We start from the raw sequence: 26004 nt of genomic DNA on the forward strand, positions 1-26004 counted from the left end.
TTATCACCTATCTTCTAATATTAAGGAAAAAGTTATTCTGGGTGATTTTGTTGACATATTGTCTCTTCTTCCATCTTCTAAAGAATTTTTACTCAAAGGGGATAAAAAAGATGACAAAAATGAAGAAGACAGACACAGACCTGTAGCCAGAAATCTTAACAACTGGTTACAGGCATATTGTATTTATTGCAGTATTAGTTGTGAAAAACATCCTGAGAAAAGTGCTGGTTTATTCCAACATTTAGACATGATTTTGGGGGCTGACAAAAATTTGGGGGGGTATCCTGGTTTGCCTATGATGAGTTGTTTAGGCAGAAACTATCTGTTCACACCAGTTTAAAATGGGGTTGCAAAGACATTGGTCTATGGCTTAACCTTTTTCTGCCTCAACCATCATTTATGGGTAGACAGCAGTCCATGGTATTTTCCACACCCAATTACAAAAAGGAATCTGTTTCGCCTTTAATGACTCCCAGTGTAAATGGCCAGGTGTGTGTCACTTTCGTCATGAATGCGCATTTTGAGCGGGAGCCCATCCAATTTCCAAATGCTTTAAAAAAAATGGCAATCGGCAATCAACAGCAAGACCGAGAGCCATTTTCAAAAAGCTCCATCACCAGTGAACTTAATAAAAATGCTCCCGCGGCTTCTATTTAAAGGGTTTCAGGAAGGTTTCTTGCTCCCTCCTTTTCAGGGCCAGGGCTGTATAGTTGAGAAGAATTTAAAATCTGTTTTGGAATTATCTGAGATTGTTAGAGATAACATATTTGAAGAAATCCTGGAAGGTAGGGTGGCAGAATCCATTTTGCACCCTCCTTTTCAGGATTTTAGAATTTCACCATTGGGAATTGTGCCCAAGAAGGATCAACATTCTTACAGGCTTATTCATCACTTATTTTCCTAAGGGATCCTCTTTAAGCAATCAGATTAGTGATGGATTGGCTATGGTGCATTATGCTACGTTTGAAGACGTTTTGCAAAAAATGTATAGTTTAGGCTGGGACACATTTCTCGCTAAGGGAGATGTGAAATCTTTTCTTAAGATTTTCGCTTACTACCCATTAACCATTTATCATTTCATTCTTTAAGTTTTTTTTGTTTTGTTTTTTTTATAAATTCTTTTTATTTGTTTTAAAAGAGAAGGTTACAGAACAGAGCCTTGGGGCATTCCCCCCGGCTCGAACAATACAACACAACAGGTAAGGCATAACACCTAAAAACTATCAGCCTAACCCAAAGAACATACAACAACCAAACCCCATAGCTTGCTGCTAAAAGTGACAGGAGTAATGTAAGTCCCAGTAATTAACTTAAGTTTAGTGATGCACTACAGGCAGTCTACAAACAAAGGTCTATAAGTGGGCGTCAACTGGACACTTGGGCAGCACAAACGCTACCCCAGACAAAGCTTACCAGAGGAGTTGTCTACTAAATAGATTGGGTTGACAATCCAACAGGGTTGTCTTGCTCCACAACCGTTGTCTCAGACTCTAACCAGATATTCCAAACCTTCTGGAACTTCTGAGGGCATCCCCGGATTAAATATGCTTCCTTGTACAATGGTACTGCCAGGTTAACCAATGACTTCCATGCACTCAGGGTGAGGGCCGCCGTGGGGGCCCTCCACCGGAGCACAACAAGTTTCCTTGCATAGAAGAGCAGCAGCCCCAGTAATGTGCGGACTGCCCACAAGGGAACCAAAGCGTCCACTAACCCAAGCAGACACATCTCCATCGTCTGAGGTATAGGGATCGTTGTCAGCTCAGTAATAAAAGAGAGTACTCGTGACCAGTGATGTTGCACCATGGGGCAAGCCCAAATCATATGAATGTACCCCGCCAAATCCGCTCCACAGCGCCAGCACTGTGGTGAAGAGTCAGGGTAAATCCTATGAAGTCTATATGGGGTGTAATAAAATATATGTAGTATTTTAAATTGAATCAGCCGATCTCTTGAGGAGATCAAATGTCTAAAGGGGGAGTCCCAAATGTCCTCCCAGTCCTCTCCATCCAGTCCCGGCAGCTCCGCCACCCAAAATTCCCGAAGTTTTTCTAATCCGCTATGAACCGAGGGTTGCAAATGTCAGTAATGCACCATTCTCGCAGATGTGGTGTAGACACCGAACGCCCCTTGACGCCCACACAATCGGATCCGGAATAGAGTAGAATTCAGGTTAAGTTTTTATTTTGATGCTTTTTTTTCTTTGATAGATGTCTTCCAATGGGCTGCTACATACTTTGAAGACTTTTCTACATTTATTGATTGGGTGGTTAGAGTTCGGTCCAGGTCTTCTTTGTTATTGCATTATTTAGACGATTTTCTTTTCTTGGATAATTCAGTTATTGACTGCAATAACATTTTACACTCCTTTTTAACAGTCTTTGCTGAATTTAATATCCCTTTGGCTCATGAAAAAACTATTATGCCATCCACTTGCATAATTTTTTGGGATATCACCATTGATACTGTGGCCATGGAATTCAGATTGCCGGATGATATAACTGCCACAATAAAGAATATCATAACTATGGTAATTAGAAAAAAGAAAGTTCTTTTGAAAAACATGCAAAAACATCTTGGCCTTCTTGCATTTGCATCTGGAGTATTACCTATCGGTAGGATATTCTCTAGGTGTTTTTTTTTGGCAATTTCAGGTTTTAAATCTCCTACGTCCCATATCAGGGTCACTAATGATTTAAGAGAGGATCTTCTGGTTTGGGCTAAATTTTTTGATAAATTCAATGGGAAGGCTATTTTTCAGGAAGAATTTGTATCAGATGACGATTTTTGTCTCTTCACAGATGCAGCGGGATCAGTGGGTTTTGCATCTATTTGGAAGACCCACTGGCACGCTTCCTTATGGCATCTTTCTTGGCAAGCTAGAGGTTATTTAAGGACTGTGGTGCTGTTGAAGTTATTTCCTATTCTGGTTGCATTGGAAATTTGGGGTGAGTTTTTCAGAAATCAGGGATTCTTTTTAGCACTGATAACAAAGGGGTCCTTTTTGCTTTGAATTTCTTATCCTCCAAATCTTCTCCAGTCATCGTTTTAATTAGGAATATGGTCTTTAAATGCAAATGCCTCGATCTTAACATATGAATAACATATGGGGGAAGGCTCACTACTTACCAGGTAAGCAAAATGAGATCGCAGACTCTCTTTCTCATTTGCAGATGGACAGATTCAGGCTTCTTTTGCCAACTGTGGACTAGATAGGAATCCAGTGTCCTTTGTACCTTTGGGGCCTAATTTAGAATTGGTTTGCACGAGCATTAAGGGATATATCGCACCTTCTACCTTTGCAGCTTATTCAACAGCTTGGTTGCAGTGGCTCTCTTACCTAACCTCAATGGGCGAACTTACATCAGCTTTCTCCGAATATCTACATTTATTCTTCTTAAACAGTTTGTTGTCCCAGTCTTTGTCCTGTGACCATATTATTAACTTTGGCAGGGCTTTCCTTGTTCTTGAAATTACATAATCATCCTGCTTCCCTTACATTTTTTTCAGTAAAGCAGGCATTGAAAAGTTACAAAAAGGGATCCTTCCACCCAGATACTAGATCAGCTATCACACCTTCTATATTTAGTCAGCTTTGTAGGGCAGCCAATTCAGTTTGTTTTTCCCCTAATGTGGCAAATTTATTTCAGGCGTTTTTTTTATATTCTATTTTTTGGGGCTTTGAGAATTTAAGAAGTGGTACCCACTAATAGATATAAAAAATCTAGCATCTTATTTAGTCATGTTCTTTTACAACAGGGCATCCTTAGAATTTTTATCCCTAAATCTAAAACAGACCAAGCCACTAGGGGCTCTTGGTTACATTTCAATTCCTTTCCAGGTTCCCAAATTTGTCCGGTTGCTTTACTGGTTGGTTTTCTGCAGTACAGACCCCCTATGAATGATTTATTGTTTATTCATAGTGATGGGGCACCTTTAATTAGGCTCCAATGTAATGCTGTTCTGCAGAATTGCCTGTCTATTCTGAAATTGGACAATATGCGACTATATTCACACTCTTTCCGTATTGGGGCGGCCACGGAAGCCGCCAGATTAGGTTTGGATGTCAGTTTTATTAAAAAAATTTGGAGGTGGCAGTCTGACGCATATAAATTGTATATCCGCCCTATCATTTCTGATTTCAGGTCAATTTCTGTCTGTTTGGTTGGTTGGACACTCTTTCTTTTTTTGGGCTGAAAGAAAACCTTTGCAATGCAGTTATTCCGAAAACTTGAATTTTAACCCTTCTCTTGTGAACATTTGCTGGCATGGGATACAGGGTATACGGTGGAATGATTTATTTTTTGAGCTGGATAAAATGTTTCAATCCTTTCCTGCACAAGATGTTCTAATTTTTCATCTGGGAGGAAATTACATTGCGAAGGAAAAGACGCTAGATATGATCTCTCAAATTAGAAATGATTTGCAAGGCTGCCGAATATAATTTCCTAATTACGTTTTTGTTTTTTTCCAAAATTGTGCCCTGTTTGGTTTGGTTCAAATCCCCTTTTGAGAAAGTCATGAGAAAAATAAATAGGGCAATTGAAAAAGTTTTACCTACGTTGGGTGGGTTTTCCTTCCGGCATATAGACTTAGACGGAGGAGTTGTGGGACTTTATAGTGAGGATGGTATTTATTTGTCGGACATTGGTCTCAACATCTTCAATAATAACCTGAAAAACATGGTGGAGCTGGCCAGGGTCCGGGGGGGGGGGGGTGGTTCAAGTTTGTTTTGTAAACAAATACTGGCTTGTGGGGGATAGTTAATATTAAAAAATTTTTGATGTATGGCAACCCGAGCTGTAGTGCCTGGGTTGTTTTTTCACTGGTCTGTTATGCGTAAGATTATTATTATTTGATTATAACAGCGTTACTTATTATTGTATTGTTATGTTTTAAATATATCAATAATAAAAGGCTGTGGCCATTTTACCTCCCCCATTTAGTTCTTGTCTTTATTCTGTGCTCCATTTGCTGTCTACAGTCCCATAAAAGTAAGAGGTGTCGGTTTTAGGACCCCCAAACTCATGGGGCTGTGAAAGCTGAGCAGTTTCCAGACTCCCCCTTTCTCCAGGCAGGTGGGTGGAGTTAGGTATTTTGAATCAGCTAATCACCTGTCAGGGAAGGTCAAATAGGGTCAGCCTACCTGTTCAGGTCAGCTGACTTTGTAGGTCAGCTAATCTTTAGGAACAAGAAATATCACTTTCCTTGTTTGTTGACAATCTGTTACTCTATGTTACTTACCCTCATATTTCTATGCATTCTATTTTATCTAACTTTAAATGCTTTGGAGTCTTGAGTCATTTCAAAGTAAATGTTTCTAAATTGGAAATTCTTAATGTGTCACTTTCATCACATCAAGTGACGATGCTGAAGAATAATTTCCCATTTAAATTCTATTCCTCTACATTAAAATATCTAGGAATTAATATAACCACAGATTCGACTCATCTATATTCGGCGAATTTCATCCCTCTTATGCAACTATCCCTGTTTCTATCCTCAGATCTTTTTTCTCTATTTTATAATCTGCCTTTGTCAACTTTATCTGGGGGAACAAGCAATCTAGACTAAATTGGAAAATATTAACATTACACAAAATGAAAGGAGGAGCGGATGCATCAGATCTTTATTATTATTATATTGCGGCAGTCCTTACTAGATTGGAAGGCCTTCAGGGAATCAACAATAAACTAAAGGTTTAAGCGTTAACTAGAATAGAACCTAAATATGATCTAATAGGGCTTCAATACAGGATGTATATATGTCAAAGGGAAAGGGAAAAGAAAACATTTTTTGTTTTTGTTTTTTAAATTTTGTGGTTTTTTAAAAAAAATTTGGGGGTTTATGTTAGTTTATATAATGTATTTGTAAGATGTTTTGGTGGTATGACATTACCATTAATGTATGTATATATGTTATTTGTCTAATAACATTTCAATAAAACTAAGATTGACTATAGGAACATTCTGGAAGGTACTTTACATAGTTTGTTTGGACTAGCTTGGCACAAACTATGTCCCTCACTAACATGTGAGGCGGTTGAATGTGCGGTATAAACTGTATGTAGCCAAGGATACATACAGCATACCACACTGTGTTCAGGGTTCAAGCCAACACTTCCTGTCTCATACCCAAGACACAGTAGAGTCTATTACAGCAGTGCACAGCCATTCAGAAAAGGTGATGTATTCTACCAATGTCACAGAGGTGGGCTGATGATGTCACAAGCACTGATTCAGCCAATCAGAGGAAGCTTTGTATTCATTGCTAAAATGCATCGCTTTCTCTGAATGGCTGAGTACTGCTGTGATAGACTACTGTGTTCCGAGTATAAGACAAGAAGGTATCGGCTCTAACCTGGAACATAGTGCTGGATGTAGCCTCAGCTATATACAGTTTATACCACACATCCAGAAGCCTCATATGTTAGTAAGGGACATAGTTAGTTTGGGCCAAGCTGGCCTAAACTACCTATGTCTAGTAAATTAAAAGATGAAGTTCAGACAGCTCCATGCTCCCAAGTTCAAAAAGGTTTTCATGTGCTAATTTTTTAAAAAGGCAATTTTTATGTTTGACAACCATGTTGCTCACAAATGTGCTGCCACACCCCTTGCCAAATTAAAAGTTGTTTATCAATTCCCTTTACTTGAGCATGGTTATGCTCATGTTATAAAGATGAAGCTCTTTTACCTTTAAACAGTTCTAACTGATGAGATTCACCTGTTTAAATAAATTTAAATATATAATAGTTTTAGTTAGTTTACAGATATCCAAATATTTTTACAAATGAATGTCCTGTCTGTTTCCAGCGCCTACATTCACCATTCACTCCATTCATTCCTATGGCTGGGTTCATGCACATTGTGACCACTGCCATTCAGAAAAGTATACCCCCAACCATGGTTTGGGGTAGGGCTGCACAGTGAAGTGCTCAGGAACATAGCTGAAGGTAATTAGTTACATGGTTTCACCTGAGGGTAAGGGAGTGGGGGGGGGGGTAAATGTCCTTTAAAATTTAGCACAGGGGAAAATTGTTTAACTGCAAAAGAACAATTTCTAAAATGACTGGTAAGTTTTCTTTAATCCTTTTTTGTGTGATGACTGAAAACATTCATGGTAAACTTTCATCCATGTCACTTTGAAAACAAACTCAAGACATCAAGCACAGTGCAGAGACCTTTTTGTGAACCCCGTAGGAAACTGGAAAAAATAATGAATTCTACAGCTGTTCTATCCTCCTCCCACATAATAGGCAAATTATAAAAGAAACTATGATTTCCATGTGTTTTGATGAATTGCTCACTTTTCTGTGTAATGTAAGGTTCGGCCTTGAGTTTTCATGCGTCATTAATTGAAATAATCATAATATAGCACACTGTTAATTAATTGGCTATATTGAGTTATAGTTGTTTTTGTGTAAAGAATATAAAATGGATTCAAAATACAAGTTGTACGTGTACACATAAACATCAAATATCATCAAATGGAAAACAGTTGGAATGTATCCAGCTTGCTAAATAATTTTATGATAGGTGAAGTCTAATTGCATTTTTGTGGTATTCCTCCTTTTCTGCATTAGAACGTGTGCAATTAACTCTATTTAAACTACAAAGCAACCATGGAGTGTGAGCTTTGCATTGGTCATACATTTTCCTAAACAATGTTATTTACATGCAGGATGTTGCACATTGTAAATTTCTGGTTGGTATTAACTAAAACTTAAAACCCAATTAAAGTGGAAGTAAACTCCCCTATCGTTTTCAGCCAAGATAGCTGCCATCTTTGCCTCTGTTTAATCTTCAACTGCTATGGTGCTGCACATGTGATTCGTTATGACACCAGCCATTAGATGGTTTGATAGTTTGGCTGAGAGCACAGCCAATGTGCAGTTAGCATTCCCGACATGCCTTTTTTTTTTTTAACTGTTTAAATCGATGGGTTTACTTCCACTTTAAAGCAACCCTGTTTATTATTATTATTATACAGGTTATATATAGCACCAACAGTTTGCACAGGGCTTTTATTACTGTAATGCATTGAGGCTGCATATACTGTACAGTAAAAAAAATATGATCTTGCTTCCATGAATTTTTTAATAATCCTGTAATGAGGGTTAAAATGTCCGGCAATAGCAACACACTGAAGAGTCAGACTGCTGCTTTCACATGGAAGCAGTGGCCTGGGTCTCTATGGTCCGACACTTTCCACCTGCACACTGATTCATTCAAAACAACTTGAGCCCCCTAAGCAATGCAGTTGGTTGAAGAAGTTTGCAGGGGGTAGTGTTTAACCCTTGGATACTCAAAATCCAACTCGCCAACATGCTTTTAGCAAAGGGTAAATGCTGCTTCAGCCCTTTGTATGTAAACATACATAGAAACATGTGCATATTTATTACTGTATATGTGGTCTGGTTGTATGACAGTAATACATAGTGAGAATCAAACAGGTTTTTAAATGCATACCTCTTAATTTCTGTAAATTAGATTCATTTGTATGATGTTGTTTGGGCTTCTTACATTTATTGAGTGGTGATATTTAACCACTTCAGCCCCGGACCAATAAACACCTTAAGGACCAGAGGTCTTTTTCCAATTTCGCACTGCGCTGCTTTAACTGGTAATTGCGCGGTCATGCAATATTGCACCCAAACTAAATTTGCGTCCTTTTCTTCCCACAAATAGAGCTTTCTTTTGATGGTATTTGATTGCCTCTGCGATTTTTATTTTTTGCGATATAAATGGAAAAAGAGCGAAAATTTTGAAAAAAAAAGATATTTTCTTCTTTTTGTTATAAGAAAAATCGAATAAACTAAATTTTAGTCATACATTGAGGGCAAAATGTATTCAGCCACATGTCTTTAGTAAAAAAAATGTCAATAAGCGTATATTTTTTGGTTTGGGCAAAAGTTATAGCGTCTACAAACTAGAGTACATTTTCTGGACTTTACACAGCTTTTAATTTATGACTGCCTATCTCATTTCTTGAGGTGCTAAAATGGCAGGGCAGTACAACCCCCCCCCCCAAATGACCCTATTTTGGAAAGTAGACACCCCAAGGAAATTGCTGATGGGTATGTTGAGCCCATTGAATATTAATTTTTTTTGTCCTAAGGGATTGAATAATGACAAAAAAAAAAAAAAATTTACAAAAAGTTGTCACTAAATGATATATTGCTCACACATGCCATGGGCATATGTGAAATGCCACCCCAAAATACATTCTGCTCCTTCTCCTGAGTACAGGGATACCACATGTGTGGGACTTTTTGGGAGCCTAGCCGCGTACGGGACCCCGAAATCCAAGCACCGCCTTCAGGATTTCTAAGGGCATACATTTTTTTATTTTACTCCTCACTACCTATCAAAGTTTTGAAGGCCATAAAATACCAATATGGCACAAAACCCCCCCAAATGATCCCATTTTGGAAAGTAGACACCCCAAGCTATTTGCTGAGGGCCATGTTGAGACCATTGAATATTTATTTTTTTTGTCCCAAGGGATTGAATAATGACAAAAAAAAAAAAAGTTTTACAAAAAGTTGTCACTAAATGATATATTGCTCACACATGCCATGGTTATATGTGGAATTGCACCCCAAAATATATTCCGCTACTTCTGCCGAGTATGGGGATACCACATGTGTGGGACTTTTTGGGAGTCTAGTTGCGCACGGCACCCCGAAAACCAATCACCACCTTCAGGATTTCTAAGGGTGTAAATTTTTGATTTTACTCCTCACTACCTATCACAGTTTCGAAGGCCATAAAATGCCAAAATAGCACAAAACCCCCCAAAATGACCCCATTTTGGAAAGTAGACACCCCAAGCTATTTACTGAGAGGCATGTTGAGTCCATGGAATATTTTATATTTTGCCACAAGTTGCGGGAATATTACAAACTTTTTTTTTTCCACAAAGTTGTCACTAAATGATATATTGCTCACACATGCTATGGGCATAAGTCAAATTACACCTCAAAATAAATTCTGCTGCTTCTCCCGAGTACGGGGATACCACATGTGGGGGACTTTTTGGGAGCCTAGCCACGTACGGGCCCCCGAAAACCAAGCACTGCCTTCCGGATTTAAATATAAAATGCTACCAAAAAAACTGTTAGTGATCGCAGGGATCAGGCCTGACTCTGCGATCGCTGCAGTTATGTGTTTAGTGTTTTGTAAGTGACAGTGATCGATCGATACTGCACTTGGGTGGGCTGGGCAGAGGGGCAAAACGCAGGTGCTAGCAGGTATCTGGGCTGATCCCGCTAACAATGCGTTTTTTTGGAACCCTAAACTGCTGGGGACGCTAGTATAGATCTGATCAGATCAGATATTGGTCTGTTCAGATTCTATACCACTACGGGAGGTTTATGCTTTGCGCGTGGGTGTTAGCGGTACTGGCACTAACCTAGCGCTGCCTGGGGCGACGCAGACCTTGACCCTAAAACCTAATTGATATCACCCGCCGGGTGATCAGGGGGTTAAACCTTTATTGGGTAATAAATGGTGGGTGCCCTGATGCTATAAAAAACAAACTAACCAGAGTCACCCGTAACACTTATACGGTGATCAGTGGTGAAAGGGTTAACTAGGGGCAATCAGGGGGTTCAAATTTTTATTAGGTAGTATATGGGGGTCCCTGGCGCTATATAAAAACCTGATGGGGAACCTAAATAACTAACTGGCTAACCAGCGTCACCAGTGACACTTATACTGTGATCGCTGGTGAAAGGGTTAACTAGGGGCAATTGGGTAGTATATGGGGGTACCTAGCGCTATAAAAACCTGGCGGTGAACCTAAAAAAATAACTAGCTACCTAGCAACACTAGCGACACTAATGCAGCGATCAGAAAAATGATCGCTTAGTGACACTGGCAAAAGGGGGTGAAAGGGTTAACTAGCGGCAATCAGGGGGTTAAAACCATAATTGGGTAGTATATCGGGGTACCTAGCGCTATAAAAACCTGGCGGTGAACCTAAAAAAATAACTAGCTACCTAGCGACAGTAGCGACACTAATGCAGCGATCAAAAAAAAACGATTGCTTAGTGACACTGGCAAAAGGGGGTGAAAGGGTTAACTAGCGGCAATCGGAGGTTAAAACCATTATTGGGTAGTATATCGGGGTACCTAGCGATATAAAAACCTGGCGGTGAACCTAAAAAAATAACTAGCTACCTAGCGACACATGCAGCGATCAGAAAAATGATCGTTTAGTGACACTGGCAAAAGGGGGTGAAAGGGTTAACTCTAGGGGTAATCAGGGGGTTAAATCTTTATTGGGGGGTGATAGGGGGCTACCCTGGACCTAACACTAACTGTCCTGACAGTTTTTACTGTCACAACTGACACTGAATGCAGTGATCAGTAAAGAAATGATCACTGCAATCAGTGACACTGTGACTGGGGGGGGGGGGGGGGCGGGGGGGATTGGGGGGCGATCGGGGGGGGATCGGGGGGGTTTGTGTGCCTGTGTGTACCTACATGTCAGTGTAGTGTTGGTGCACACTTACTTTGTGTCTTCTCCTCGTAGTCCGGTCAAAAAGACCGCCCCGAGGAGAATGACATCACTTCCTCCTTCCTGTGTAAACAATACACAGTGGGAGGAAGCTTCACCAGAGGGGGTGGCCGAAAACCAACGGCCATCCCCTCATCACGGAACGCTCCCGGAGGGAAACGGACCGCCGTATCCAGCGGGAGGGGGTCCGATCGGACCCCCCACCCGCTGGAAGGCAGGCACGTACATGTACGTGCTTGTGCCTGCCTGTGCCATTGTGTTGACGTACATTGGCAATACGGCGGTCCTTAAGTGGTTAAAGTATACATTTATGCTCAAATACACATAATTGGGCATATACCTTTTCATAGTCATCCAAGAGCATCTGTTGATCTGTTTAGTCTATAAAGTTGACAATGACTGTACCTTTTACACAAAATACTGTTCACCTTTCTACTCCCTTATCTTAAATCATAAATAGCATAAACAAAATGATCATAAATAGCATCGTGGTCCTTCTTCCCAAAACATGTACTTAAGCTAGTAGATTTAATAGAGCTCTTACATATATGCAGATTTTGACTTTTTGTCAAAGTCAGCAGCTCAGCTCTTATCTCCATCTCCAACCCCTCCAACCTGGCTGCTGATACATGTAGAGTGCAATGACAAGTGATTGACACTGTAGGGCCAGAGGTGGAGTTGACATGCCTTCTGTGAGTGGAGGCCTGGCGTCTCCTTCTCTATTCCGCATGAGAAGCACACAGCACAGTTGGGGGAATAACTGGGTAACTGGGCCTACACGCTGGTAAAATTTTAGAAGCTGAACACTCATTTATGTGAACAATGGCAAAGGAATTCATTGCTTTAAAAGGTAACTATAATTCTACTTTGTTTGGTATTTAAAGGCTAGGTTCACCTTTAGTAACATGTTTTACGGTGTTACTATTAAGCACTCTCTCCTCGCTCACCTCCCCCCCCCCCCCCTCCACACCATATCACATCTTGAAAACGGCGTGGATGTGCAGGACTCTGTGAATGACTAAACTATAAGTTCTGCCACCACGGCAGTAAAACTTGTAGTATCAATGAACTTTGTGTATGTTGATCAGCACACTCATACACTCATAGTTAATTCACTCTGCTACAGCTCAGGAACAGTCTGCCTGTACAGAGGTATGGGCAGAGAGCTCTAGGCATTGCGTCCATTATCCACCGATCTCAGGGGCAATGCTTTGCAGGTTCTTGTCAACGAAAAAAAAAATGAATGCACATTTTTTTCCTGTTTTGGAAAGGTGAACTTAGCCTTTAATTAAATTTCTCAGTTTGCAACTTTTTCACTACTTGCTTAACATTTTCATTTTTACTTTCCACAATGTTTATATATTCATATATAAAATATGCTATTCAAGGAAAATCTAATTAAATCCAACCTACAATTAAAAACATTTTTTGAAAGGTCAACCCTTATTAATATGCCTTGTGCGCTTAAAGAGGTATTTCAGCTATGGATATTTTATACATGGTTACACTGGTCCAGCCTGGACCAATGTAACTATGTACACCATACCTGGCTGATGCCCCTGGAAGCTGAATATCACCAATGTAGACAACAGTGATCTCCACTTGTTCTGGGTCCCGTGCTTCCCTACTTCCCTGCTGCATTTTGAACACAGGAGGTTGGCCATTTGGCATGGACGTCATTCAGAGAATGCTTTGAATTCATAAAAAAAAAAAAAAAAAGCATTCCCTGAATGGCATCTGTGCTGAGTGGTCAACCTCCTGTGTTTAGAATACAGCAGGGCAGCTGCTCAGCACAGGAACCAGAAGAAAATGGAGATCACTGGAGTAGCAGTGTCTACTTAAGCTATTTCCAGCTTCCAAGGTATGGTATATACATAGTTACATTGGTTTAAGAGTATGGCTGACAGTAATATCCAAGAGAATAAAACTAGCATTTTTGGCATCCCAAGCTGCCATCTGAACCTAGTTGAAAAATATTACAAGTAACGTCTCTGGGCCAAGCTAAAATTTAAAAGGTACTTTTCCAGAGTTCCATTTTAAATAGCTATATGGGAGCAACCCCGCTCATTTCACATTTGATCCTTTCAATAAAAAAAAGAGTTTATACTTACCGTCTCTGTGAAATGATGTTGCACAAAAACGTCACTTATCTCCTCTTCTGGAAGTCTCCACTGGTGGTGCTGCTCCTCCTTTTTTCAAGTGCCTCCTGTAGCAAGCCAGTTGCTAAGGAGGCACCCATGCATGGGCGCTCCTGAGCCAGGCTGTATGCATCCAAGCCACGTCTCTGTTTTTACGTTAGCACAGGAGTTTGACTAGCAGCAACTGCAGCCTATGGCTCTGCTGCCCTCAATTTCCCCTGTGAAACAGGAAGTGGGCGGAGCGGTGCTGTAGATGGAGACAGCACTGGAGCAGTAACATGGAGCCAGGTAAGTGTTTACGGCAGGGGTGTAGGATAGATAGTGGGGCATATTTTACCTTAATGCAGAGAGTGCATTAGGTGAAAAACATTTAGACTTTAGAACTTTAAGTAGCCATGCTTATCTTTTGCAAGCTCACCTTGTGTTTATTTTTGACATTTTGATTTAGACTGTAATCAGATTGGTTGCTATGCACTTTTTTTTCCGAATATCCATATTCTGATATGATTATTCTTATAAAACAGTATATTATTAGTATTTTTGAGAGCTTGAAAAAAGCTTTGAGATTAACTAAAAAAAGTGAGCACTCACTGAGACCATGGAGTAAAGTAAAATCATTATAACCAGTGCTAAATAATTAATTTCAATAATCCTTTGCCAAACTGAAGCTCAAGGTGCCTTACCTTAGTCCTGGACCTCATGAATGGAAACCCCACACTGCACTTGAGGTAGTCTTCATCCAGCAATTCACAGGCAATGCCTTGCTCCTCCTAAGAAGAGAAAATGGCATAACTATGAAAACTCTGTGAACACATAGCAGGACTATTGTTTTTCACTATATTATTTTCACATCCTTGATGCTGTTTGTAAATGTTAAATGTCTGTTTTTGCTGTACTCTGAAGCTGCTTTAGAAGCAAGCAATGTATTGTCCTTTTTTACCTTCAGTACTGTCTGTGTGACTTTAAGCTGTGTCAGAGCTGACATTTAAATGTGGTACCATGCTCTAACTGATTAAAAATGTATACCAATACATACAAAGGGGTTAAGGCTCTGAGGTTTTGTTATCAAAACAGCTTTTTGTGCTTTGCATTGCTATGCCATGAAAATGGGGTGCAACGTGCTACTTTTTAACCCGCAAACCCAGGGAGCTTAAGCAATAATCTTTGGTTACCATGACAAGTGTCTATTATGTAGTCAATTTCTGCTTTTAGCATGCTTGTTTTTTTACAGCTGCTAAGAAAACAACCTTTTTGTCTATTGACAATTTTAAAATAAGGGATTTTTAGAGAGACGAACAATGCACAGCGTATACCTTGCTACGATAACAACAATTGAGGCTTATACTACAAGAGAAAAAACGTTGAATTTGACTAACATTTCTTAAAACATGTTTTTTTTATGCTGCTGATGTTATGTTCAAAGGTATTTTAAAAATACAGAGCATGGTATGTGCTCCCAACATACTATGTTGATGTAGGGAGACCCATAAATTACCCCTAGTGATTCCATAACACCATGTATAGCATTAGGGACCCCACAAAGCTGTTTACTGAAGATTTTTTGTCTCCCCTATATTGCCCTTCAAGTTGCCTAAAATGGCCCCCCCCGCCATTGTTCACATTTCTCCCCATCTTTTTTTTAAAAGAAACATGTTCCTCAAGTATATGCTGTAGTTGTCCACCATAGGCCTGAAAAAAAACACCAGAATTTTAATCACAAATGACTTCAATAAGATTTGAATTTGATATTGTCCAACATCAGGCTCACTTCTGCATAGAAACCAATGAGCTTCCAGATTTTATTACCAAAGCTTAATTGAACAAGCTGGAGTTAGAAGCTCATTGGTTTCTATGCAGAAGTGAGCCTGATTTTACACTTTCCAGCTTTAGTAAATAAACCCCATTGTATACCTAAAAGTGGGCTATGCCTGTACTGCTTGCATAGTATAGTATGAGGTCCCTTGGCCAGAGAGAGCTGTGCATCAAAGCTGTGCAAATCTCAAAACCGGTTGAACAAAAATACAAATCTTTTGGCAGGTAAAACATATACATATATAAAGAAATTTGTTGCGCTAAAAGCATAAAAAAGAAACTATATAAAACAAAAAATAGCAGCTAACACAAATATTGCTGGAAACAATATGAACACAAATGTAACTTATGATATAGCGCTCTCAAAAATAAAAAACAAAACATATGTTATAAAAGTTCGATTTGATCAATCACGATTTCCAAAGTGATCAGACTCTAACGTAGAGAAGTGAAGACATATATTCCATATGTAAAAGTGGGAGGAACCGTCACCAACACCCAAATTCACTGACTCTTACCATCAGTCTGTAAATATAAACGCATATAATGGATCAAAAGGAGATGGATGCTTTTTTATCTCATCATAAATGTGAGTTGAACATCATTTTAGTTAATAAAAAACTATTGATTTATTATTAAATCTGCGCAATGAGACCACTCTTTTTATATCTTTTATGATTATTGGGAGAATTTACAGTCTGTAAATATAAACGCATATAATGGATCAAAAGGAGATCTTCTATGCCGGCTTCACTTCATCTACACGAATGTAATCATCTCAGAGAGAAATCATCCAAGAGATCTTATTTCTGTTTAATAAGCACTTCACTTCCCAGGTATTCCTCTGGTTGTCAAGTTTCAGACAAATAATTCTCCCAATAATCATAAAAGATATAAAAAGAGTGGTCTCATTGCGCAGATTTAATAATAAATCAATAGTTTTTTATTAACTAAAATGATGTTCAACTCACATTTATGATGAGATAAAAAAGCATCCATCTCCTTTTGATACATTATATGCGTTTATATTTACAGACTGATGGTAAGAGTCAGTGAATTTGGGTGTTGGTGACGGTTCCTCCCACTTTTACATATGGAATATATGTCTTCACTTCTCTACGTTAGAGTCTGATCACTTTGGAAATCGTGATTGATCAAATCGAACTTTTATAACATATGTTTTGTTTTTTATTTTTGAGAGCGCTATATCATAAGTTACATTTGTAAAACATATACATACATATATATATATATATATATATATATATATATCATTTTTTTTTCAAAAAACAAGTGCACAACGTATTCATATACAGGAACAAAAAACCTACAACAATTGACATGTATCCACTTAATAGACAGTATTGTATCAATACAGTAAAGCACCAGCCAATCATATACAGGATATCATTATATACCATTCTATTATAGAAATTTAGCATCCCTACAAAATGTGAGTGACAGCTTAATCTCCCTCAGTAAACATGTCTACATTAGTAAGATATTAGTCAGTCAGTGTTGTAGAATGCAATTCCAACCAGGGGTACCAAAGTTTTTGAATTTCATCGGACATCCTCGAGCCTCATATATTAAATTATATGTAGGGATTGTTGGGTAACCAATTCCAGCCACTGAGTTAGAATGGAAGGAGTCTCTGACAAGTAGCACCTTACACAGGGTCAATGCAAATTAGCACGATTCATAAGAGAAAACAAGAATCTTCAGCTTCACAAGCACATAATAATCATTTAGGTGGTAGATCACAAAATATATAACAGCATAGTTTTATAAACACTTACAACAGCATTTAAGTCAACCAGGAAAACACTATAAAATTGTCATCACAGTCGCAAGTAGAGGAAATAACATGTCATGTCATCAACACATGCACACTATTCAAACAATAAAATATATATATAGAACAGAAGTCTGATTGACGTCACTAAAGTCAATTCATTCTAGCTATAAGAAGCAACATCCTGTTGCTAGATCCCAATCTTTAATCACATGTATGTGCCTAAACACATGTATGTGAAACCTCAAAAGGCAAGTCATCTATTTTCTCAGTGTTGGTTTACACAACAAAATAAATGGATCCATTTTTATAAATCACCATTTTTTATGTAATTGTATGTATTTATATAATAATGAATACGTGGCATTTCCATTATTTCAGGCGCGTTAGCTGTTGAGTTAATTTACTATTTGTTTACTACTGTAAGTGTTTGCAAAGATCATGGTAAGTACCAGATGTAAACTGGTCACTCCACAATATACAGATCCTACTGCCTGTCATTCTCAGGTAGATAGGTAAATATCTGCCTTCCAATGTAATATTTAAACTGAAGCAGACAATAATCAATAGATTTAATCTTTATGCAAATCAAAACAAATGAGGTTTGCTTCATGATTTAGTGATATAATTACTTCTATTTAAAATTGTAAGACTTTATTATATGGAATTAACATAAAAAGGACTAATAATTTAAATAAAATAAAAAAATGCGTATTAAGAGTATTACATCTGCTCAGAATTGGATTTGCTGCCCATAATGCCAATTTTCCCATTAAATGCAAAGGTAAACCTTTGTCATGTCTGCTAAATATTTTGCAGGTTATTCAAGTATTTTTTTAACTCCTAATGAGTAACAGGAGCATACTCCAGCAGGTATATCTAAACTATGTAATGTGTCAAGGCAGATGCTGATTATCCCAAAACAGGATGGGAGATGTCAAAGTTTTGAACCACCCTATTCTAATTGTATAAGCACAATTTTATGGTGTCAAAGAACTTACTTCGGAAAATCTTAAGGAAAAGGCACTCTTTCAAGGACAATAAGTTGAACATTTTGGGCAAAGAGGACAAATAATTTGCAAACGACATGAAAAAAGTTATCTATATGTAAAACTGCAAAAAGCATCACTAAAGGGCAAAAAAGGCCTTCCACATACCTATAATGCCATTTTAACACTCTTTACCCCAGAAAGTTGACAATAATTCACACCTTCAGCCATGTAAATGGAAGGATTAACACCTATATCGACTTCCTGACACCAAAAGGTTGTGATTATTTAAGTAGCACAGAGTGATTCCACAATTTTGTCACTTTGACAACCTGGACAATCAAAATCTGATTTAGCATATTCCGTGGTGAATGAATTAGGGTGAATGCTACCTGTGTTGATATTAATGCTGAATTATGTGCTTGACACTCATAACTGAAGAAGTGGCTTGGATAAACTTAAAACTTCTTCAATATTACAGAGCAAATTCAGTTATTCTAGTGACCACTGACTACCACTATGTGCACATTTAGTCTCCCTTTAACAGATCATGTTATGTTATTCCCCTTTACCAATTTGGCCAGATCTAATTTATGTCATATGCCACCCTCTTATCACTCTATAATCTGTTCTCTCATGTATACATCTCTATAGTTGTGGGGTCTCCAAACTAAGGCCTGCAGACCAATTGTGCCCTGCTGCAAGATTATATGTGGCCCACAGCTAGGGTCTGTGGTCTCAGGTCAGTCAATGATCTCCAGTTCCATTCTTCCCAGCTTCCACAACCCCCACCGCCAGTACAGGCTCCCTTGGCTGCACTGTCATTGTACTGTAGCTGGTTGTTAGGATTGTGGATGTGGATGCCCTAACAACAAATCACCTGCTTGCCCCAGCAATGACAGAAAGAAATTTCCTAGCCTGTAAGTGTGTAAGGGTGGACTCAAATTTAAGGGGGCGGGGCTGTAATGGGGTACAATCATGCAAGATAATGGTCTCAAGTTAATTTGGAGATTCTTTGCTTTGTTTTACTGAAGTTCTTTCTTTGTTTTCTGAATCAAATCACGTTAATTAAAAATTAGCTAAAAGTAAAGCATATTCATGCCTTTAAAACTGAATCATTCTTTTATAAAACTGATTTTTCCATCCTGCGAGTATTTATAAAATATATGATGTGGCCCTCATACTGAAAGATTGGAGACCCCTGCAATAGTGCGTTGTTTTTATGTAATTAGTAAAACTACAGGTCCCATGCTCAGTCTCATAATGACCACTAGGTTTTCTCCATATTAAACAGTGTGTGGGAAAAACATTACATAAAAGGCTTTATAGCGTGTGTTTCAGTTGTCTATGAGGGTGTGCTTGATTTACATTGGCTTTCATCTCAGAGAATGAAAAGGAAGAGGCAGCCTCCTGGGAGGAAGGAGATAATTTTCGAGTGAAAATGCCCTCTTCTTTTATCTGATGTATCAAGAGCTATTATTTAGACAATAATTACAGATTTATGAATTTTCCATTATTTGATTGTAAAGACAGATGACACTAGCTAAACATGTCATATGCCCAACACTTGAAAGGATACAAAGGCTCCAAATAATATTGCAATGAAAAGTGCTCTTTGTTTCTACCACCCATTATGTTACAGTGTATAGTGCTTTTACATTGTAACAAGGAAGAATTCTGATTTCAATGAAGACTATCTGCAGTATACACTGTGTATATTCTCTCTGTGTGTCTGAAGGCTTCCTGGGATCTCCAATCTAAAAATTAAAAAAAAAAAAAACTGCCATTACTGATTTCTCTTTCTTAAAATGCTGATCGGGACCCAGTGAGTCCGGTCGCGGGACCCGCGGACTCGATCGCCGCGGGCATACCCGCGATCATCTCACGGAGCGGCCGAATGAAGAAATGCCGTTGTAAACAGAATTTCTCCATTCTGCCTAGCAACTAGTGACGCTGATCTCTGCTCCATGTGATTGGAGCAGAGATCAGTGTTCACTAAATGAAAGCCCAACCCCCCCACAGTTAGTAACACACCCCTAGGAACACTTAACCCCTACACTGCCACCCACTGGTTAACCCCTTCACTGCCAGTGTCATTTACACAGGAATCACTGCATTTATATAGCAGTGATTACTGTATAAATGACAATGGTACCAAAAATGTGTGAAAAATGTCCGATGGGTCCCCCACAATGTCGCAGTCACAATAAAAATCGCTGATCGCCGCCATTACTAGTAAAAAAAAATAATAAAAAATTATTAATAAAAATGCTATAAAACTATCCCTATTTTGTAAACGCTATAACTTTTGCGCAAACCAATCAATAATCGCTTATTGCGATTTTTTTTACCAAAAATATGTAGAAGAATACGTATCGGCCTAAACTGAGGAAAAAAAATGTTTTTTTTATATATTTTTGGGGGATATTTATTATAACAAAAAGTAAAAAATAATGCGTTTTTTTCAAAATTGTCGCTCTATTTTTGTTTGTCTCCATGGAATGAGCTATGACAAAGTGTAATTTCTGCAGGAAAAAAGTCATTTAAAATCACTCGCAGCTATAATGAATTGTCAGCTCCCGTAATATAGACAACACTCATTGAAAGTCATTGATAAAAAAACAAAAAACAACAAACAAAAGTGTAGGGTTCCCCCAAATTCAATTACCAGGCCCTTCAGGTCTGGTATGGATATTAAGGGGAACCCCGCGTCAAAAGACCTTTTTTCCTGCAGAAATGACACTTTGTGCAGGGACAGTTCTAAGCACAGGAAACATGCGCCCCTTCACAGGCATACTATAGACACCCCCCAGGTACTAAATTTAAAGGAATATTTCATTTTTATTGTTTCACTTTAATCGATATTAAAATCACTGCTCCCAAAAAATGGCCGTTTTTAAAACTTTTTTGTTGCATTGATACATGTCCCCTGGGGCAGGACCCAGGTCCCCAAACACTTTTTAGGACAGTAACTTGCATATTAGCCTTTAAAATTAGCACTTTAGATTTTGAACGTTGGAGTCCCATAGACTTTAATAGAGTTCTAAAGTTCACACTAAGTATGCTATATAGAGTTTAGCAGCTCCGTCAAATCTTCTTTATACATTCGACAGACACCATAAGTCTTCAAAGACAGATTTGGCCGTAATTCATGTGCATTTTCAGACTAATGCAATTTTTGAACGAAAAACAAAATAAATAAAAACAAATTTCGTCAGTAACTAAATCGAAAACAAAATTACGAAACAAACTATTTCACTCAGCCATTGTCTATTGTAAATTTCTTTAGTAACATAGGCAGAGTTTAGTACATTGCTAGGTACAAGCTACATTATGTCCTGAAAATACTGTTTGACAGAGCAAGGCCATAAAATAAACAAAAAAAGAATGAAAATATACAACAACCTCAAAGTGTTTGGCATTGGTTAGTCTTATCTAAATATCTAATCAAACATCACACTTGCCCAGCAGTCCCAAAATCCTGGGAGACCTATAAATATACCCTACAGAGTCTGCAGCCTATCTGGTGTTTTGTTGCTGCTGAAAAACAAATTTATACAAAAACCTTTCAAAGTATGGCAAATATAGTAAAATTTTGCTTTTGTTTAAAACCACTATTTACACAAAAGGCTTTCAGAAGTTGGCAACGGTGTGCACTTTTGTTTAATCGAGCTTAGAGTTATAGAAAAATTTTACATTTTCACAGACAATGTATAGAAGTGGTTACATTTCAAAAAATTCAGTAAAAAAAAATGGTCTTGTTTTTTTTTTTATTTGCATAAAATATGATTTATCTACATACTGATGAGTGAGTATATATAAAAGCTGCCAAATAATTGCTAAAACATCCGAAATGTTGCCAAATAATGCTAGAACCAGACATTCAATAATTTATAACATGCATTAAAGTGGAAGTCCACTCTAACACTTAAAATCTTACCCTGCAATCATTAATGTGAGCTAAGTTCAGCCTTTCGCCTCAAAATTAAAGAATCACAGTTTTTCTACCTTTATTTTGCAGTATCCAGTGCTGTCACATGACTTAAATTCTACTTCCTTCTGAGCCTAAAAGCAGCCAGTGGGTGTGGTTACTGAAAACCAGTGACATCACTTCCAGGGAGGGGCACTGTTCCTGTGTAGCCAGTGGGCGTATACAGGATAGGAGGAGCTGATCATAGGTTCCCATCCAGTGTCCTCTCATTGTACATCCTAATTCATGACACAATGAAGAAATAAAAGGACCCGGGGGAAGGAGCAGGGCACATATACAGTATAGTAGCTGTGCTGGGATTTGGATGTAGACTAGCACAGAAGAAGGGAGATAGACAAGGGGGGGGGGGGGGTGGTTTTGCTGTCAGTGTAGCTGGAAGTGCTCTGGGGTCACAGCTCAGTTCACAGTCTACAATGATCACTATACACTAAAGGAACAGTGCAAACACACTAAGGCTCTGTTTCCACTAGTGCGACATGTCATGCTGCTTTGGACATAAAGTTGCATGATAAGTCACAGCACAATGATTTCAAAGGCACCCGTTCCCATCTATGCGACTTTGAAAATCAGCGACCTTAAAATGGTACCCGCACTACTTTGATGCGACTTTGATCCAGAGAGTGTAAAGTTGCATCAAAGTTGCACTCTAGCGCAACTTTGGGGTCATAATAGTGGAAACGTGACCTGTCTTGCATCTATGGGGGTTGTTTAAGAAAGGCAAATCCATTTTGCACTGCAAGTGCACTTGGAAGTAAAGTCACTGTAGATCCGAGGGGAACATGCAAGGAAAATAAAAAACAGCATTTTAGCTTGCACGTGATTGGATGATAAAATCAGCAGAGTTTGCACTCATTTCAGATCTACCCCTTAGATTTACAGCGACTGCACTTTCAAGTGCACTTTCAGTGCAAAGTGGATTTGCCTTTTGTAAATAACCCCCTATGTGCCCAAAGTCGCATGACAAGTCACAGACCGTTGATTTTAATGGTACCCGTTCCCATCTATGTGACTTTGAAAATGTACCTGCAGTACTTTGGTGCAACTTTTGATGCAACTTTGTTGCATCAAAGTCGCACTCTAGCCTTAGGCTATGTTTCCACTAGTGCGACTCCAGTTGTGCAAGTTAGAGTGTGACTTTGAGTGCAGCTTTGATCTAACTTTACCCTCTAGATCAAAGTCGCACCTTTTCAAAGTCGCTGAATTTCAAAGTCGTATAGATGGGAACCTTTACCATTGAAATCAATGGGTCGTGACTTGTCATGCAACTTTATGTGTCCAAAGTAGCATGACAAGTTGCACTAATGGAAACGGAGCCTTAGGCCTCATGTACACTGCTGCTGCTAAACAGACGGGCTCTTTTTTCAACTGCTCCTGAACTCTCCTCTGTTTTATCTTATGGGTACATGTACACAAGGTCGCTTACAGTCGTTTCTAGGCATTTGAGTTTAGAGCTTTTTTTTGGTATGCAAAAAAATGGGTTCAAAAGCTGATTTTAGAGGCATTTAAAGTGCCAAACGGTCCTGAACACAGCTAAAGGCGGTAACTCGAATTTAGCCACATTTTTATAGGCATTTTTCATTTTTGGCTATTTAACCACTTCCCACCCGGCCAATGTACATATACGGCCGGATGGGAGCCACCTCCTTCTGAATGGACGTTCAGGAACGTCCTTCAGAAGGAGGGTGAGCCCGCGCAGTGGCGCGATCCCGATGCGCTCGTGTCACCCAGACACGGCGCATCTCGGATCGGCAGGAGGGCTCTGTGATTGGCCCTCCTGATCACATGATCATGTGTCCAATCACGGCCGTCATGTGATGTAAACAAACAGCCGGTTGCTAGGCAATTGGCTCTCCTCTCCTCACACGGAAGTCGTCGCTGAGGAGAGGAGAGCAGATTGCTGCAGCCGGCTGGTGATCAGTGAGTATGAGCTGTTTTTACAGCTTTTTACTTACTGATCACCAGTCTAGTATAAACCTACAGTGTAAACACACATGTCACCACAATACACATGTATGTTCCCAAAACACACATGTCCCCAAATAATAAAAAGGCATGTCCCCAAATAAAAAAACACATGTCCCCCACATATGTCCCACTAAAATCACATGTTCCAATGATTATCTGCACACATATGTACGTGATCACCTGCACACATATGTACATGATCCTTTGCGTACATATGTCCGTGATCACACAAACCAATTATTATACACTTAATGGAATTTTTTTTACCAAAAACATGTAGCAGAATACATTTTGGCTTAAATTTATGACAAAATTTGATTTTATTGGATTTCTTTTAAAATAGAAAAAAGAAAATATTGTTTTTTTTTTCCAAATTTCCGCTTTTTTTGCGCTTATATCGCAAAAAAAAAAGGAGTCGTGAATAAATACCACCAAAATAAAGCTCTATTTGTGCGAACAAAATGATAAAAATTTCATTTGGGTACAGTGTAGCATGACCACGCAATTGTCATGAAAGTGCGAGAGTGATGAAAGCTGAAAATTGGGCTGGGAAGGAAGGGGGTGAAAGTGCCCTGTATTGTAGTGGTTAAAAATAAAATAATCCAAAATGTTTTATTTTTTATAAACACTTCTAAACGCAAAAGCAGCAAAATAACGCTAAATGCGGCATCTAAACATGGAAAAACAGAAGTTTTAAATGTGGGTTACTATCTGTCAAGTTAAATTGTGTACATGAACCCTTAAACTCATTACTCATGTGTAATGAGCAATCAAAATCAATCTGTATCCTTTCAAAATGTTTTATTTTTCTTAAGCGCTTCTAAACGCAAACCCGGAAAAACAGAAGTTTTAAATGTCGGTTACTATCTGTCAAGTTAAATTGTTCAGGAGAGATTGTAAAAACTTCCCGTGTACATGAAGCCTTAAACGAATAAAAAATGTAATGAGCAATCAAAATCAATCTGTAGCCTTCCAAACTTTCAAAAATGTTCCTTTGTACTATGTTTCTTTCATATTTCTTCCATTACAGTGCCCATCCATGCCACACCATACACACAGTGTCATCACAGTGCCATGCTGAAACAACTACGTGGTTCTACACAGTAGAAAATCTGCAGCATGTTGCATTGTAATCTATCTTACAGTTTCTAACAAACAGTGTGTGTGTGTGTGTGTGTGTGTGTGTGTGTGTGTGTGTGTGTGTGTGTGTGTGTGTGTGTGTTATGTGCTGCTAGAACCACGACGAATGAGCATAATATATTTCCAAAGCCTGTCCTCCCTCCCCCTACCTCTCTCTCTCTCAGGAGAAGCTGCCAGTCAGAACGAGGCTATGAAGACAGGAGGAGATCTTGTTCTGTGAGGGATAGGAGGGATGGGGGTGGAGCTGGGCGGGGATTGGGGTGGAGCTGGGCAGGTCTAAGCATGCCTGTCTAAGAACAACTGACAACCTTTTCAGGAAGTGAAAGACAGTTTAGCAAATTCATATAAAGAGAAATAGAGTTGTCCCTGAAGAACAGAAAGAAGCTGATTGTCTGGCTTAGATTAGACTTTCTAAGCTAAAAAATCAGCTAGCCAGAAAATGAATAATATCAAAGATAACAATTTTTAACATACTAATAATAGGAAAAATTCAATTTTTAACTGGACTGCCACTTTAATTCAGCTATACTATAGAGCTAAATAAACTGCAAATGGTGGCTGCATTTGTGCAGATCGTGGTGTTGAAATAGGTGCTATTCCTGATCATTTGTTAAATGTAATAAAATCCATGGCTATTGCAGACACATAATG

General features: G+C 38.7%; 1 protein-coding gene across 1 annotated transcript in view; it reads right to left on the minus strand.

Moving 5' to 3' along the window:
• The window catches only part of ITGA9 (integrin subunit alpha 9), a 569728-nt gene that overhangs the window by 123284 nt on the left and 420440 nt on the right, over nt 1-26004 (minus strand). The window contains exon 19 of the mRNA XM_077491718.1: nt 14345-14431. Within this exon, the coding sequence (XP_077347844.1) occupies nt 14345-14431 (87 nt within the window). The remainder of the gene's footprint in view (nt 1-14344; nt 14432-26004) is intronic.

The sequence above is a fragment of the Lithobates pipiens genome, unplaced genomic scaffold, assembly GCF_037356315.1.
Source record: "Lithobates pipiens isolate NorthernLeopardFrog02 unplaced genomic scaffold, aLitPip1_a1.2 Scaffold_19, whole genome shotgun sequence".
NCBI lineage: Eukaryota > Metazoa > Chordata > Amphibia > Anura > Ranidae > Lithobates > Lithobates pipiens.